At 35.1% G+C, this 17,788-nt stretch overlaps 1 protein-coding gene across 1 annotated transcript; it reads left to right on the forward strand.

Moving 5' to 3' along the window:
• Positions 1-455: 455 nt before the first annotated feature.
• Positions 456-16,090, forward strand: LOC138316729 (FACT complex subunit spt16-like; the record flags this gene model as incomplete). The annotated part of the gene is made up of 11 exons (XM_069258388.1): positions 456-655; positions 987-1,122; positions 1,691-1,817; positions 2,268-2,386; positions 2,664-2,789; positions 3,208-3,396; positions 9,585-9,754; positions 13,888-14,017; positions 14,267-14,408; positions 14,725-14,793; positions 15,068-16,090. Coding segments are annotated over 11 exons (1,710 nt in total), but the record flags the coding sequence as incomplete, so codon positions are not given.
• Positions 16,091-17,788: the final 1,698 nt, after the last annotated feature.

Here is a 17,788-nt window from a genome sequence, read left to right on the forward strand (position 1 = left end):
TCATGATCAATGCCAAATCAGTTCCTCTAAAAATAGCCTTGTATAAGGTGTGTACATTTTAGGAGACCCTGAATTCCAATATTAAAGTACATCAAAATTTCTCCCAAGATGTTCATACACTGTGTAACTGCATTCTTGATTTGTTGTAGGTTGGGATGGGGAGGGGGTGTGTGGGGTGCCGTTTGGAGGACTTTGTAATGTGTCCATATTACAATGAGTACTTGTTTTAAAAAGTGGTCCATTTATGAAATTAAACAATTATCTACCTTACCTCAGATTTTTATCTGTCCATGGTTGGATTTCTTATTTATATTATTTATGAAATTAAACCTAAAGGTTTTCTTCCTTTGTATCAAAATCCGATGACTAAAAAGTTAACTGCAATTGTCCTCCAATATGATATAAATATATATATGTATACACCTCATCGATTTGATGAGATTTGATGGACAAATATTTCAGTATTAAAGCGAGATTTTAAAGGACAAATATTCCTGTGTTATGTGTTAACTATTAATTTTGTACAGAACATCAGTCAGTCGGTGGAAGGTGACTATACTTACCTGCGTATCAACTTCTTCCACCCAGGATCTGCACTTGGCAGGAACGATGGAAATCTCTATCCACAACCAGATGCTACATTTGTAAAAGAAATGTAAGATTAGTTTGAGGATCCCCAGTATTTATTATTGCAAGTATGGAAAGAGCATTAAGTGAAATGAAAATTTATTTTTATAGTTTTGTATACCATTGAGTACTTGAGCTATTCTCCTGCTCATATTTTTATAGTTTTGCATACCATTGAGTACTTGAGCTATTCTCCTGCTCAGTATGTATACTTAACAAATACCACAACAAATACAATAACCATGTAGCCATTTATTGACAGTATTGAGTGACCACAGTAAAATTTCCTATTTGTCTCTTATATTTACTCAAAATTCATTTCAATATGAAAGTATCCCAATATTGCCTGTATATTTCAGTACATACCGAAGTTCTAACACAAAAGAGCCTGGAGAGATTTCAGCACCCTCCTCCAATCTCAACACCGCCTTCCGTCTGATCAAGGAAGTACAGAAAAAATTCAAGACGAGAGAAGCTGAGGAGAGAGAGAAGGAGGTGAGATACCTACATATGTGACTGGTTTATCTCCCACAAATGTACTTTATTCTATAGATAGTTTAGAACTTAAAAGATTTCTCAAGTCACATTAGAAAATGATAGTGGTCCATTGTGTATTTATAAATGATACCCTTGAAATGTTTAAGATTTGTTGACCACAATTGTGAATTTCACTGTTCCATCTTCCTCTGTGGCTTAATGGAAGTAGGCTTTGATAATCATAGATTTATAGAATCTTACATAGGTCTGTCAAGTAGACAGGGATATATCTCAACTCGAGTGTAAGATTTTGGCTCGTTCACAAGGCATACCTGTGCTGAGCAGCTAAAATTTGAAAGGAGGTCCACTTTACAGACCCATGTTTGAATATTTTTCTCTTATACTCATAAGAAGAAGTTTTTATCAAGCATTATCGCTCTATCACATGAACATTATTATATTTCAAAACTGATGATGTTATTGTAATGCTAAAAATATTGATGACTGTCACATAATTGTTTAGATGAATGTCACATAATCGTTTAGTGCATGTCATAATCTTGTGGAATAAAAATGTCTATTTCAGGGAATAGTTAAACAAGACACCCTTGTCATCAACCCTAACAGAGGAAACCCAAAGCTGAAGGACCTGTACATCCGACCCAACATTGTGTCCAAGAGGATCTCAGGGACACTAGAGGCTCACACCAATGGTAGGTGTCTTAGATCAGTCACTTGTCACTTTATTATATCCAAGGATTACTTTAAAGCAACTGAATTTCACATTTATGTACCTAAATGATGTTTGATGGAAGATCTCATTTTGCATTTGAAACTCGTGTTTCCATTAATAATAATATTCAAACAGGATTATATGCTTAGCCAAATGCTCATCTACTTCAAGGTCTGTATGTTTGAAACATTTTTACGTTGACCAATTTTCTATATCGACTTGCCCACAAAATTTAAAATAACTTCAATTGACAGTACTTTAAGTTAGAATGTGTCTTAACTTTTACATTAGTGAAGAGACCAAGATTCCCTGATACAACAATTTTGCTTATTGTTAACAAGAATGACTTCACAGTTGAATGATTTGTTTTTAACCTAGCATGTTTGATGAAAATGCTGCTTTATACTAATCACCAAACATATATGTTTAGGTTTCAGATTCACATCTGTTCGTGGCGACAAAGTCGACATTTTATATAACAACATAAAACATGCCTTCTTCCAGCCTTGTGATGGGGAGATGATCATATTGCTCCATTTTCATCTCAAGGTAAGTATATCAGTAACCCTCCATCTGTAGTTAACATAATGTCTGTTCTTTAACAATTTACTAAGATGTTTGGCCCATCAGAAACCAAATTAAGGTAGTGTTTGATAGTGTTCCAAAACTTGAAATCTTTTAAATAACCACATTGGTTCTGACTGTATATATCAGAACTCAGGTGACTGTTAAGACCCATGAACCTCTTGTATAAATTTAGCCACTGTTTCCACTACAGACTGAACACTGGGTTACAGGTTACATTTTGACATGTATTTTTCTGTAGCATGCCATCTTGTTTGGAAAGAAGAAACACGTGGATGTCCAGTTCTACACAGAAGTTGGTGAGATCACAACAGATCTTGGTAAACATCAGCACATGCATGACCGAGATGATCTTCATGCAGAACAGGTATTCTTCAGACAGATCTAGACTTGACAGAATATATAACTTAAACTATATGTAACTTACCTTTTACTTTCTTTACTTGACTTGCACTGTTATATTAATTTATATTGAATTACAATGGATCTGTTCACTCAGTTTATTATACAATGTTAATATTGTATACCTGGAACATTGAATGGAATAGAAATAATCCATTTCGTTTGACAAATCAATGTACATTATTTTGTTGCCAAAAATTACTTAAAGATACAAAATTTTATCAAACTAGTATGAAACTTTATTTTATTCTAAGAAACTAAGATTTCTTTTTTCCTAGAAAAAATCAACATGAGGTTTTGTTGAAAACATTCAGATAAGTACAATTGATATGTGATTTATTAAAAATGATGTAATTTGAATTCTTTTCTGTTCTTTTATTTAGGCTGAGCGTGAGTTGAGACAGAAGTTGAAATCAGCATTCAAGAGTTTCTGTGAAAAGGTAGAAGCCATTACAAAACAGGACATAGAATTTGACTCTCCGTTCCGTGAGCTTGGTTTCCATGGCGCCCCGTACAGGAGCACAGTTCTGCTACAGCCCACCAGTGGCTGTGTTGTTAACTTCGTGGAGTGGGTAAGTGGTTTATGAAATTCACTCCTGACATTCATAATCAACTATTTTTGTCTTTGACTCAGCCAGGGCTCTACAATATCATTTTTTCACACTTGTCCATTCAGGCAAGTAATTTTAATCCACTTGTCCGACAGCCAAATCCACTTGTCCAAACTTTAACTACGAACTTGCAGAGCAAATAATGTTGGCATAAAGTCATATTACTATTGAAGTAAATTGTGTCAGTTACCTTTATTATTATGTTTTGTTCATTGATTATTGAACTTCACTTAAAGATACTCCACCGCTGACAAATAGTATTTTTTCACTATCAAAAACAGAAGCAGACGATTGAGTATTTTTCTTCAGTTACAAAAGTTATTTACTTTGCACCATTACCACCATTGAAAAGTTTGAGCATCTAATTTTACTTCAAGTTAAAAATATGAAAAATAATTAATTGCATCCCGAAAAAATTCCGTGGCACTATATCCTGTATGGAATGAAGTACTGATTCGGCATGCACCAAAAGCAAAATAAATTATTTTATATTACTTTGTGTGTTAATTAGACATACAGTACTTAATGCGTCTAACATTCCCTCGAAACGAGCGTGAAACGCAAAACACAAACAAAATGTTTAACGAAAACGAACGAAAACACAAACGAAAAACGATTAGCGTAAAACGAAAAACGCGTTTCGTCAAGCGCTAAACGCAAAACGGAAAACGCAAACGAAAAATGTAAACGAAGTGAAAGCGTGACCGGAAGACCAGAATGCAATCATAAATGTCGATCGGGACTACGATAGCTTAGTGATCCGGATTCTGAAAGCGATGTCTATTTTACGTTCGCAATTTTGATTTAGTACAATTTATCTTTATGAAAAATATATTGTGTCTTAGAAAAAATGCAATTGTTATAAATATATTACCAAAAAGTATGTGATTACGTATATATATCCAAGCATTAATACATTTTTTTAACTTATATAGCGAGATTTTGAAAATAATTATAAAACATGCATGTGTACAAATAGTCTTCAATCAATGCTAGTATTTATAAGTCTGCTCTGAATTCGTCAAACATATTGTTTTATAGAAATTATCAGTTTCAGAAAAGAAAACACTTCAGAGGAATTTCTTATTTTAGTGTAGGTATCGTGTACATGTACGTTTGACTACTGCAAGTATAAACCCTACGTCTAGGGGTTAGGTAGTTATGTATTACATTTATATATATGACTCCAGAGGAGGTCCCCGTACCTGTTATATAGAATATATATTTGCTTTATAATCCACGGACAACACAACACCCTACCCCTCCCCATCCCCACTCCCCCTCTCAATTTACCTGCTGTCTTTTATACCATTTGTTATTTGACAGCAGCATATTTTGATTTTGTGTCAACTTGTATCACACCTGGTCAAGTGCAGTCACCCATGAACAATGGCTCACTGATACCTCAGACGTGCACGGCCCCTCACATGTTTGTGTAGGCTACGATATATAATACGGAACCCTGTACATGTACCAAAGCATACAACAAAAACAACAATATTGTGTTATTCTAGTCATTACAGAAAACCAGCTCTATGGTGGTTTTAATTTAGTCCTCATGTGTTTTATTACCTCAGCATATCAATAAAATACATAATCAATTATATCAATGACGAATACGTGTAAATACAGAGATACAGTTGAATGTATCAACTGTCAGTTCGTGTTGGACGATTATATATATATATATATATATATATATATATATATATATGTCAATCATGATTTGATATCTATTGACTTCGTACGTTCTTTATTTTTCATAAAATATGTAAATATGTACAATATGTAAAAAAAAAAAAAAAAAAAAGCATTCGTTTTAAATACTGTATTAAGCGATGGTTGAGATATTATTAATTGTGTTATTTTATTATTAGAATAGTGTGTATCACTAGAAAATAACGTGATTCAATGCTAACAGTGAGGAGTCGGATATAATTTTTATGGAGGCGTGTGTAATACACGCCTGCCATTATGGGATCACTTTTGGTTTTCAATTATCACCGGAACACTATACCTTGGTAATCCCATCGACAGTTTCCGGAACTACGGGAGATAACTTTACACTGTGTATTGCAGCGTACGTTGTGTATTGTACAGCAGTCTATACTAACTGTCAGATGTTCTTCGTTTATCACATGTTTCAGTCACATTCATGTTTCAGTCACATTATAATTTCCCACATAATATTTACTTCAGACTTGTTTTCAATGTTACAATAAGGTATTAATTATCGGTACTTTTACTAGGCCTAGTAAGTACGCTGCAACTGTTACCCTTAACTGACCTATGGCAGACTAACTTACAAACCGCGAATCTAAAAGTAATTGCATATAATCTTGTTTAAAAGTAAAAATAATCCAACTGACAACAAATGCCTTTTCAATTACAGGTATTTAATCGAATATTGCTATGCCTGTCCACCAATATTTTATAAAAACTGTTACAAACCCTACCGACGCACTACAATGTTACTATATAAAACTCTGAATAAATTAACCGAGAAAATCACACATGTGTTCACTGCTTCACACATGTTACCGGGGACGCCATCATGACTTCTGTTGTTGATATTACGGCATATATTTGTAATTATAAGTACGATGTCATGATATTTAAATATTACAGACCTAAAAGCATATAATCTGACAATTATTTAGACGATGTTCTGACGTTCATCAAGAACGGCGAGGTCCCGTACTATCGCCATTACCTGACACCGTGTTGGTCCTGGAATGGCTGGCGAGTTTACAGCCGTGAGTGTTGATAATTTTGTTAAAAACTTGTCAAAACTTCAATAAACCTTTAATATACTTCATTTACAGTTGATAGATTATTTTCGTGCATTTTTCAACGGCAAATAATGTACTAACATCCTACAACAAACACACTAACGATAGAAAGTGAAAGAAGCGGTGAACCGGCACGGACAAAGCAGAAATAACAGTGTTTTACAGAGCAAATATATTGATGGAGCCATGAATCCCATGATACAGATATTAATTAGTTTGTTTGCGATATTTGAAGTAATTTGTGCATATTTTTTAAGTTATAAAAAATCGGCAATATTTTGAGAATTTCCGACAGAGAGAATCGCCCATTTTTTGACATATAAACATTTTTATTAATTTTTGAAGTCCTCCTGTCGAATAATGTTTGGAAATGATAGCTCACTGTGTATTTTTATTCATTCTGAAGCAACATTATTCACAAAACATTTCTCAAAAATAAACATGAAAGACCCAATTTTAAAAAAGTATAATCAATCCAGACTGAAAACTTCACAAAGTGCCATTGAGATGGTGCATACACATGTACATGTATAAGGGAGGCAAATGCTGTCAAAAAATCAAGAATAAAAGAAAATTAAAAATTGTAATAAAAATATATCAAAATTCTCAGTTTTTTTGGTTTATGATTAGTGTAACGGAGCCGTCGGTTACTTCTGTACAATAGGCTATACGTCAGCCCAAACCCCTGTGCCGGAAATATGTAATCGCTGTCACTCGCCACACATGCGCACTCTCACAACAATGACCGCTTCCATCACAGAACAGACTTCACACCAAGACTGGACATAAACTTAGGTAATTACCACTCGCACACACACACAATTACTCCATCTAGTGCACACACATCGATACATACGATATCCATACAAACGTACATTCTCTCCAAGCGGCACAACACAATCACAAACCGATACAAATCTCACACAAACACCGCTGTCAAACGTAATACATGTCTCGCTGTCACAATAACACTCGAGCTCTACCTTACTGCCATTGTCGACGACTCAAACCATTTACGATAATAAAATTATACAACTACAGTAAATACCGACTTATTATTTATCCGATCACCATGGGATATAACAACAATAATTTAACATACTTATTAAAAATATTAACGAACTTCGTTACATTAGGTAAACCACTTATCACGGCATATATCTCAGGCAAATATTGCTACAAGGTTAAGACATAATGTTGAGGAAAATTGTTTTACAGCCGTGCTACCCCAACTGAGAACGATGCGTGCATATAAACCTACCGCTTTACCGCTGACTTGAATGAGTGTACTCACAGGTTTACGAAGCGCAAAAAAAAAAAAAAAAAAAGAAATACTAAAAAAACATATTTTTAGTTGGGTTTTTTGGCGCGTCGTAAACATGTGGTCTACTGTAGCCGTGTTATTTATAGACTCCAGTACTGTCACCAAATCCACAGGTAAATTGGTACTGGATGCTACGCTCCGGCCTACCATCCAGCTTAACGAAACTGAATGGCTAGTTTAGCTTAACCGATTTATATATCATCAACAATGCGTTTGTATCTACTTAAAAAGCAAATATTCTTCAAATTGCATCAATATTCACTTGACTTGTATGTCTTTACTTTAGATATTTAAACAAATCTCCATATTTTAATAAAATTGTATACTCATTACGTAGGGAACTGCCATGTGTCCCGGCTGCAGGCCGTGTGCAAAAAGTCAAAACACACGTGGGATTTATAAGATGAGTCCTAAACTGTCCTATATTTAGGATTTTCAAAAGTGGTTTGTAATATTATTAAGGCGAAACTAACAAGCTACAAGGTTAGTGACATTTTAACCGTACGTCAAACTCCTGTGCACAAATTAAGTGATTATTGCAAGCCAACGTATTTGCTTTCCTATTGCTCTTTAATGTTTGTGAATGATCTCAAACACACTAATAACTTATTGTGGCAATTTTAATAAGTAACTAGATTATAATATTTTCAAATAGTTCTGATAACTATTCATGCGTAATATCTCCAGACATTGACATGTGTACGTTTCCTGAAAACGTCCGCCATGTTTATCAACTAATAATAACACCTAACGTTACGGTATAATATGACAGAGGACATGCCTTATATAATATAAGCCTACCAACAAATAAGAAAAGATTTATTGACAAAACAAACGTATTTTATCCCAAATTAGCTCTGAATTCCGTTCCTGTGTTGTCTTCCGTAACATCGTTTAAATCAAGTCTGCTAACCCGCTGTTTTGACGTGACCTTCACACGTACGACTAATCAACCAAATCTGGCCGCCACGGAGCGACATGACCAAATTTTCGTCAATGAACTTTTTTATTTCCGTGATCAAAAAAATAAAATAAATCAACAACTCTTATATTCAATTAGAATATGAACAAAAACTTTCTTTTTATATGATAAACACATGCAATAGTAAAATTTAAATGTTCAAGATTACTGCTCCTTCCGCTCCCGAGCGTCCCGGCGGCGATTAGGCCTCCGTGACGTAACAACATGGAGTCGATCGCTAGTGAAAATTGGCGAACAGCGTGTTGCAAGCTTTCTCATGACATCCACTTTTTCATTGATTAATGACTTTAACTTCCACAGAGACGTAATTTAACAAGTATTTCTCACATCATTTATGCTTTGTTGAGTTCAAAACATGTACATAAAGAGATGAAACTCCAGTCGGAATGACTTACTCAGAAATCCATGATCTGTCATCGTGTTTAGTCAGCTTACAATGCACTGGCTATGCATGTTACGATTAACGATTAATAAAATCTTTAATCGATTATCAGCAATTCGCTTCATTAAAGATGCTCCACCGCCGACAGACCAAAAATGATATTCATCATTTGAACAATAATTAGTGTTTAATCGTGTATATAATAGTCTAATTAACACAAAAAATAATATAAAATAATTTATTTTGCCTTTGGTACATGCGCATTCAGTAGTTCATTTCATATAGGATATAGTGGTACGGATTTTTTTCGGGATGCAATTAATTATTTTTCATATTTTTAACTTGAAGTAAAATTAGGAGCTCAAACTTTTCAATGGTGGTAATGGTGTAAAGTAAGTAACTTTTGTAACTGAAGAAAAATACTAAATCGTCTGCTCCTGTTTTTAATAGTGAAAAAATACCATTTGTCAGCAGTGGAGCATCTTTAATCTAATCGCCTCCGATTATTCGACTAATCGTTTCAGTCCTAATCTACATGCAATCTGGTATCCCAAAGTTATCTTGAGTGATTAATCACTAATTTTGTGTAGACTATGATAGCACTAAATGTACAGACAAGTAGTGCTAAATTTGTCAAGAAGAGTTATATTGTGATTTAAATGCTTACAGCCTCCATTTGTGATATCCCTGGAGGAAGTAGAATGTATCCACTTTGAGAGAGTCCAGTTTCACCTCAAGAACTTTGACATGGTGTTCGTGTTTAAGGATTACAGTCGCAAAGTTGCTATGATCAACTCCATACCAATGAACGTGCTGGACAATGTCAAAGAATGGCTCAAGTAAGTTTTACACCGTAATCACTACCGTATTTCACCGCAAATAAGACCCCCCCCCCTCCCAGAGAAGAAATAAAGGTCAAAAGTGGTGGGGGGTCTTATTTGCGGACAACGCGCCTGATAACATCGATCTATGAGGTCGCCATCTTGGATTTTTAGCTCACCTGGCCCGAAGGGCCGGTGAGCTTATGTCATGGCGCGGCGTCCGTCGTCCGTCCGTCCGTCAACATTTCCTTTAAATCGCTACTAGTCATAGAGTTCTGCATGGATTTTAACCAAATTTGGCCACAAACATCCTTGGGGGAAGGTTGGGGGAAGGGGACCAGAACTTGTATAAATTTTGGCTCTGACCCCCCGGGGGCAGGAGGGGCGCGGCCCAATAGGGAAAATAAAGGTAAATTCTATAAAACGCTACTTGTCCTAGAGTTCTGCATAGATTGTAACCAAATTTGGCCACAAACATCCTCAGGGGAAGGGGAACAGAACTTATATAAATTTTGGCTCTGACCACCCGGGGGCAGGAGGGGCGGGGCCCAATAGGGGAAATAGAGGTAAATCCTATAAAACGCTACTTTTCCTTGAGTTCTGCATGGATTGTAACCAAATTTGGCCACAAACATCCTTGGGGGAAGGGGAACAGAACTTGTATAAATTTTGGCTCTGACCCCCCCGGGGGCAGGAGGGGCGGGGCCCAATAGGGGAAATAGAGGTAAATCCTATAAAACGCTACTTGTCCTAGAGTTCTGCATGGATTGTAACCAAATTTGGCCACAAACATCCTTGGGGGAAGGGGGAAAGAACTTGTATAAATTTTGGCTCTGATCCCCCTGGGGGCAGGAGGGTCGGGGCCCAATAGGGGAAATAGAGGTAAATCCTATAAAACGCTACTTTTCCTAGAGTTCTGCATGGATTGTAACCAAATTTGGCCACAAACATCCTTGGGGGAAGGGGAACAGAACTTGTATAAATTTTGGCTCTGACCCCCCCCGGGGGCAGGAGGGGCGGGGCCCAATAGGGGAAATAGAGGTAAATCCTATAAATCGCTACTTGTCCTAGAGTTCTGCATGGATTGTAACCAAATTTGGCCACAAACATCCTTGGGGGAAGGGGAACAGAACTTGTATAAATTTTGGCTCTGACCCTTGGGGCAGGAGGGGCGGGGCCCAATAGGGGAAATAGAGGTAAATCCTATAAATCGCTACTTGTCCTAGAGTTCTGCATGGATTGTAACCAAATTTGGCCACAAATATCCTTGGGGGAAGGGGAACAGAACTTGTATAAATTTTGGCTCTGACCCCCCCAGGGGCAGGAGGGGCGGGGCCCAATAGGGAAATAAGAGTTAAATATTCAAATTCCTTCAGAAAAGAAACAATGAACCTGTATTCAGAACATGACTTGACATTACAAACCAGGTGAGCGATACAGGCCCTCTAGGCCTCTTGTTTAATGTCCAGTGTCATTGTTGTAACAGTCGTATGACAGATGAGTGATAGCAAGATGTTCAATTATTTATAATAATAATGAAGACGTATGAATAAAATTAAATCATATGTTAATTTTATGACAAATTAAAATCTAAACAATACTATGGCAGTTGTAACGTAAGTCTGAAAGGGAAACGCACATTTTTGCAAGAGTAACGTGGACATTCACCAATGAATCAAAACGAAGAAACAGCATCATAAGTAATGTCATTTTAATCCAGAAGTTTTAAGAATCATATAGTTATTTTAAAATATTCAAATTCGGTTATTGTTTACGATAACAACTACATCTCCGTCTTAGTAAACACATGACTCAATCTCCGTGAATCGGAAGGACGATCGCTGTTCAGACTCAGGCCTATTTAAAATTCACTGCAAACGTTTACATATCAAATTCGTTCATAAACAGAAGAATTTACGTACATTTGTCTCAGCCAAATGAGCAAACGATCGTGATGTAACTTCAACGTGCCGACATGCACTGATGCAGTTGTTTGTAACATCGTACACACATGTGTAGGAAAATGGCGCCAGGTTGAAGCCATACTTTAACTTTTTCACACCGGGTCATGTTTGGGAATTTGATCAGTATTGCTATTGCTACGACGATAGTTTGATAATATTTCAGGATATTAATCCAAGTATTAAATGCATTAAAACATCGTAGCAAGTATTTTTGTATCCAGAGTAAAATACTAAAACTTTGCGGCTAATCATATTATACTGACTGCGTAAACAAAACATGGCGGCTGAAAAGTAAAGCGAAGTAAAGAAACGTTCTGCATCATTGATGAATATCTTTGCCAATTCATGTAAAAAGTGACAGGCCATACCGATATGAAGTGTTCATGGAAACATATATTGGCGCATTTTGTTGAAAATAACCTCCAATTAAATATGAGCACTGTCCACAATTCGTAGTTATTGATAATTAAATTAAATCACCCGTGAATTAACTTGAATTAAATGACAAAAATAACAAGCCACACAAACAGTTGTTTTCTACGTGATTTTTCTATGCCGATAAAACAAACAAAAAGAAGTTCCAATACAAAGTCATTTTGGTGATATTTTTAAATTACTCCATTTCTCAAATCCATCATCCAGTAAACTGAAAAATAGGTGGGGGGGTCTTATTTGCGATGAAATACGGTACAGTCGAGACTGTCTTATGTGACTTTCCAAGGGACCATTACAATAAGACAGGGAGTCACTTAAGCAAGTCCAAGTTCATCCGCAACATCACTGTACAAAAATCTGTCTTTAATTGCCTGTAAATTTATTCTTCATTATATATATATCAATTACCTGAAATATATAAAAAATAATTTAAAAAAAATTGAAACAAAATTTTTTTTTATTTTTTTTTTTAATTAAAAATCATTTAAATCATTTAGTAATAAATTAAAGCAGACATACATTGATGTTTGGTTTAAAACTTTGTTCAAGAAAAAAAATCTATCTGGAGGGGTGTTATTTTGGGTTTTGCAACAAAAAAAAAATATTTGAGTGTCATGGTTTTTCAGGTTGAAGGGGAAAAAAACCCACTAAAATCACACTTGTCTGAAAATAACCATTGCAAAACAATTGCAGATGTTGTGTAAATTTTTAAAAAACCCATTACTACTCTACAATATAGGTAAAATTTAAAACTGGGCTTTATTTTGCTGAATTTTACAAACCTACTGTACACTGCTACCAAATGGCGGCCATTACAGAAGCCCAAGTCATGTACATGTGCATTTGTTTTTACAAGACTTTTTGGTGTTATGAGAAACGTTTGAAGAAAATATAGGGTTTCTGACTTTGGGATGGCAGTTATAATGACTGTTTAGTCATATCAAAAAACAAAATTATGTTTGGTCGTAAATGCCATGTACTAAACAAGAAGAGAGTCGCCAAGCCATAGGATCTATGGTAGGCAAAATAAAACATGCCGATTTATTTAATGTGTTCCGTTATTAATGGTCAATGTTTACCATTGTTTAGTATGGAGAAATATCTGAATGATATCTAGCCTCTTTTATAGTTTTAGGACAAATTTTGTGGGGAAAAAACGATCTTTCATGATCCGTCAAAATGGGTTACACAGTTATGTACTCTTATTGTAGTCAACAGTCAATGTTTAGTTTGATGTTCACACCTATTTATCGATCATAATTAAGGCCTCAGGGGAATGAAAAGTCGCTCAAGACAGAATTTTTATAATGTTTGGGTTGTAAAAACATGATTGCTTGTCACATAAGACAGGGAGTCGCTGAAAACAGACCCATTATATAGCAAAATACGTTTGGGGTTCTCAAGTAAGGTCACATAAGACAGGGAGTTGCTACATACAGGGGGTCGCTCAGACAGTCTTGACTGTACTGTAAAACCACTTTTTTTCACCATATGCAAATTTGTGTGTTATTTTGCGAAAGAAAAATGGCATACTCAAGGGATAGTACAATTTGTGAAAAAAGCTCAACCATATGATAGAAAAATGTTAATAGTTTGAAAAACTTTACAATAAAAGATCGTTACGTATACCTTTCATATTTATAAATTCTCTCTAAAATCAAAATCCTTTCTATTACAGTAAAAAATGCTTGAACATATTAAATGAACGTCTGTAAATTAAAGTGTTTGATGATGTGCTTGTTTGATTCACAGTTCCTGTGATGTGAGGTACACTGAAGGAATTCAGAGTTTGAATTGGTCCAAAATAATGAAAACAATAACTGATGATCCCGAAGGATTCTTTGACAGTGGTGGCTGGACCTTCTTGGATCCCGAGAGTGACGTATGTATTTGACATTTGATTACTTATAGTCAAAACTCCTAGGATATGTATCAGCCTGTAAAACTTCATGTCCAAAGTTTAGAGAAAAACTCTCCTTACTGTAGCTGTTAGCAGCCTCTCTTAATAGACTATAATTCATTAATGTGGAGTCAGTCTCCTTTTAAACGGCCAACTGTATTATTCCATAAAACAGAGAGGCACATTATTTAATGGTCCTAATGTTTCTAACAATGTTCACTGCCATCGTAGGCAGAGGTTGAGGATGACGATGATGACGAAGAAGATGAAGCATATGCCCCGACAGATGAGAGTAATTCTGGAGAGGATAGCAGCGAGGACTATTCAGAAGAGGAAAGTGACTGGGAAGGCGAGGAGGAGGAGGATGATTCAGGTTTGTCAGGCATCATAATTCATGTTCTATTGATCTGATCAGCTTTGTACAATACTTTAATATAGCTCTTAATTGTTTATGAAAATCAATTTTCAAATGATGTTTTAATTATTGAATTAAAATTATTATCCTAACATCACCCAACTGTTCAGGTTGAACGCTGTATGTTTCTTTAACTTCTTAAAGGAGTCGGGATCATAGGATAAGCTGACTGAATCCGAAGGTCAAGGTCAAATCCAATATACATATTGATGGTATTTAAATGACCAAGCATTTTGCTGTATGTGTTAACGATTAAAATATCTATTATTTGCAGAAGAGGAGCTTGGATCCAGTGAAGAGAGTGGTAAAGATTGGGACGAATTGGAGGAAGAGGCACGTAGAGGTATGTAGATCTGTAGACACCGCTCACCTGTTACAATACATTGAATCCATCAGTTGTACGTCCCTAGTTTAGTTTTGTTTTTTCATGTATTCATTTAAAAGGCTTGGGATTGCCTTTTTAGGGATTGATTCTTGCAGATAGGTAAGATCCTCTTTCCATTGTCAGACGTAGATCATTCTTTGATTGGCGCCAAGATACAAGGTACAGTATTCTGTATTCGTATATCATGATATATTTGTGAAGATGAAATTAATTTTAGTTTTACATTTTGTAGCCGATGCTGAGGGAGACATGATGGTTGAGGAACCGCGAAGTCACAAGTCCCACCATAAGTCTCATCATCGATCACCCGGCAAGTCGTCTCACAAGTCATCTCACAAATCTCCTAGCAAATCTTCCCACCACAAATCTTCTCATAAATCACCGAGCAAGTCATCCTCACATGGCAAGTCCTCGTCACATGGCAAATCATCTCACTCATCGTCCCACAAGTCGCCAAGCAAGTCCTCATCCTCTTCTCACAAACGGAAGAGGGAGGAAAGCAGTGATCGTCATGACAAGAAGAAAAGGAGATGAAGGGTCATTAAAGCATTAAAAATATTGAACCAAAAAACTGTTGAAATGTTCTGTACAGTTGGAACATAATATAGATCACCATCTGCAGTAAACTATTGTCGAAACATAATGTAGATATTCGTGTTGTTGGGGGAATCTGACATGTGGTTTTAATCATGATCACCGTTGTTTGAACAAAGAATGTGATATTATACTGTTGTATGTACTAAACATTTACCTTTAATGTTGTCTCAGTAAAACAGTCTGTACACATATTACTTGTTAAACTGAGCATAGAAAATATTACTGAATCTAAATGTTTCTCAATAAACATTCTTATTTCTATCACCTCCCATATTGTGGTGAGGAATTTCATATAGATGTAATGTATATAAATGTTTCGTTGCTTGACAGCAAAGCATGTTTTCATTTATGAAGAATTAAAGTACTTGTACACTACTTGTAACAAAGGCAGGGCATACCACAAAAAATATGGTTAAATAACATTCAGAGGACAAGAAATACATTTTACCTTCATAGAAAAGTAGAATGATGATATGAGTATCAATTCTACAAAGTACACATTAAAAACAATGTTAGTAAAATAAGATCATGCAATATGTTTGAGAAAGTGTAGTGTATAAAGGCATTAGGATGTACTGGAGTATGGCTTCCTGTCTTATATATATGGTCTATTATCATCAGTGCTGAAATAAAAACAATAAAAAAACAGAAATATCAATATGTGTTTGGTTATTACCTGATGGTTTATCGGCTCATATGAGCCTTCGCCATGAGGCAGCACCAACTGAACTGTCTTGGGCAATCTTTTTCCCATAGATTGTGTGGAACACTAGAGAGGAGACGAATTTCATATCAAACAATAGCTGTCATCAGAAAAATTCTGAAATTTGATGCTTTGAATGACCATAATGTTTTGTAACTTGATTTATAAATTAGAGGCCTAATGGTTTTAATGGTCTTAGAACATTAAACATTAACTCAAACATATAAAGCATATGAAAATGATAATGGATTCCATGAGACATTTTGTGGAAAATATGAAAAATAATTGGTCCAAATAATTTCGTGCTAATCGAAGCAAATCTTTATAGTGAAACTGAACAAGATATTATTTTAGTACAGATGCTCCACTGCTGACGAAAGAGCAGACAAATTATAATTTTAACTAAAGTTACTTACTTTGCACCATTACCACCATTGAAAAGTTTGAGCTTTTTTTTTAATTCAAAATATAAAGAATTCATTGCATCCCGAAAAAAATTCCACGGTACTATGCTCTATATGGGATTAAGTAATGATTCCACATGCACCAAAAGCAATATAAATTATTTCATATGCATTTTTGTGTCGATAAGCTTCAGTTATTGTTCAAATGTGCAGCCACCTTTGATTTTGGAAAGACTGAACTTTGAAAACATAAATAAATCGGAACCTGTTCTGAAATTCTGTGCTGCATTAATAAAGTTGATTTATTTATGGAAGCCAAGATCCTTCTTTGATCCCAAAAGTTTGTCATTTAAATGTTTAGTGTAAACCAACTGATTTAGCTGGGACGTCGCATTTTAATGTCTACCTAGCTACTGGTATTTGTTTTCATGTCAACCTAACTACTAGTATTCGTTTTCATGTCTTTTAACTAGCTACTGGTATTTGTTTTCATGTCTTAACTAGCTACTGGTATTCGTTTTCATGTCTTTTAACTAGCTACTGGTATTTGTTTTCATGTCTAAACTAGCTACTGGTATTTATTTTCATGTCTTTTAACTAGCTACTGGTATTTGTTTTCATGTCTTTTAACTAGCTACTAGTATTTGTTTTCATGTCTTTTAACTAGCTACTGGTATTCGTTTTCATGTCTTTTAACTAGCTACTGGTATTTGTTTTCATGTCTAAACTAGCTACTGGTATTTGTTTTCATGTCTTTTAACTAGCTACTGGTATTTGTTTTCATGTCTTTTAACTAGCTACTAGTATTTGTTTTCATGTCTTTTAACTAGCTACTAGTATTTGTTTTCATGTCTTTTAACTAGCTACTGGTATTTGTTTTCATGTCTTTTAACTAGCTACTGGTATTGTTTCATGTTAACTAGCTACTGACTGGTATTTGTTTCATTGTTCGTTTTTAACTAGCTACTGGTATTTTTGTTTTTCATGTCTTTTAACTAGCTACTGTATTGGTCTTATAGCTACTGTTTTTCTTTTAACTAGCTACTGGTATTTGTTTTCATGTCTTTTAACTAGCTACTGGTATTTGTTTTCATGTCTTTTAACTAGCTACTGGTATTTGTTTTCATGTCTTTTAACTAGCTACTGGTATTTGTTTTTCTGTCATGTCTTTTAACTAGCTACTGGTATTTGTTTTCATGTCTTTTAACTAGCTACTGGTATTTGTTTTCATGTTATTTAACTAGCTTTG

Source organism: Argopecten irradians, chromosome 2 (genome assembly GCF_041381155.1).
Source record: "Argopecten irradians isolate NY chromosome 2, Ai_NY, whole genome shotgun sequence".
Lineage (NCBI taxonomy): Eukaryota > Metazoa > Mollusca > Bivalvia > Pectinida > Pectinidae > Argopecten > Argopecten irradians.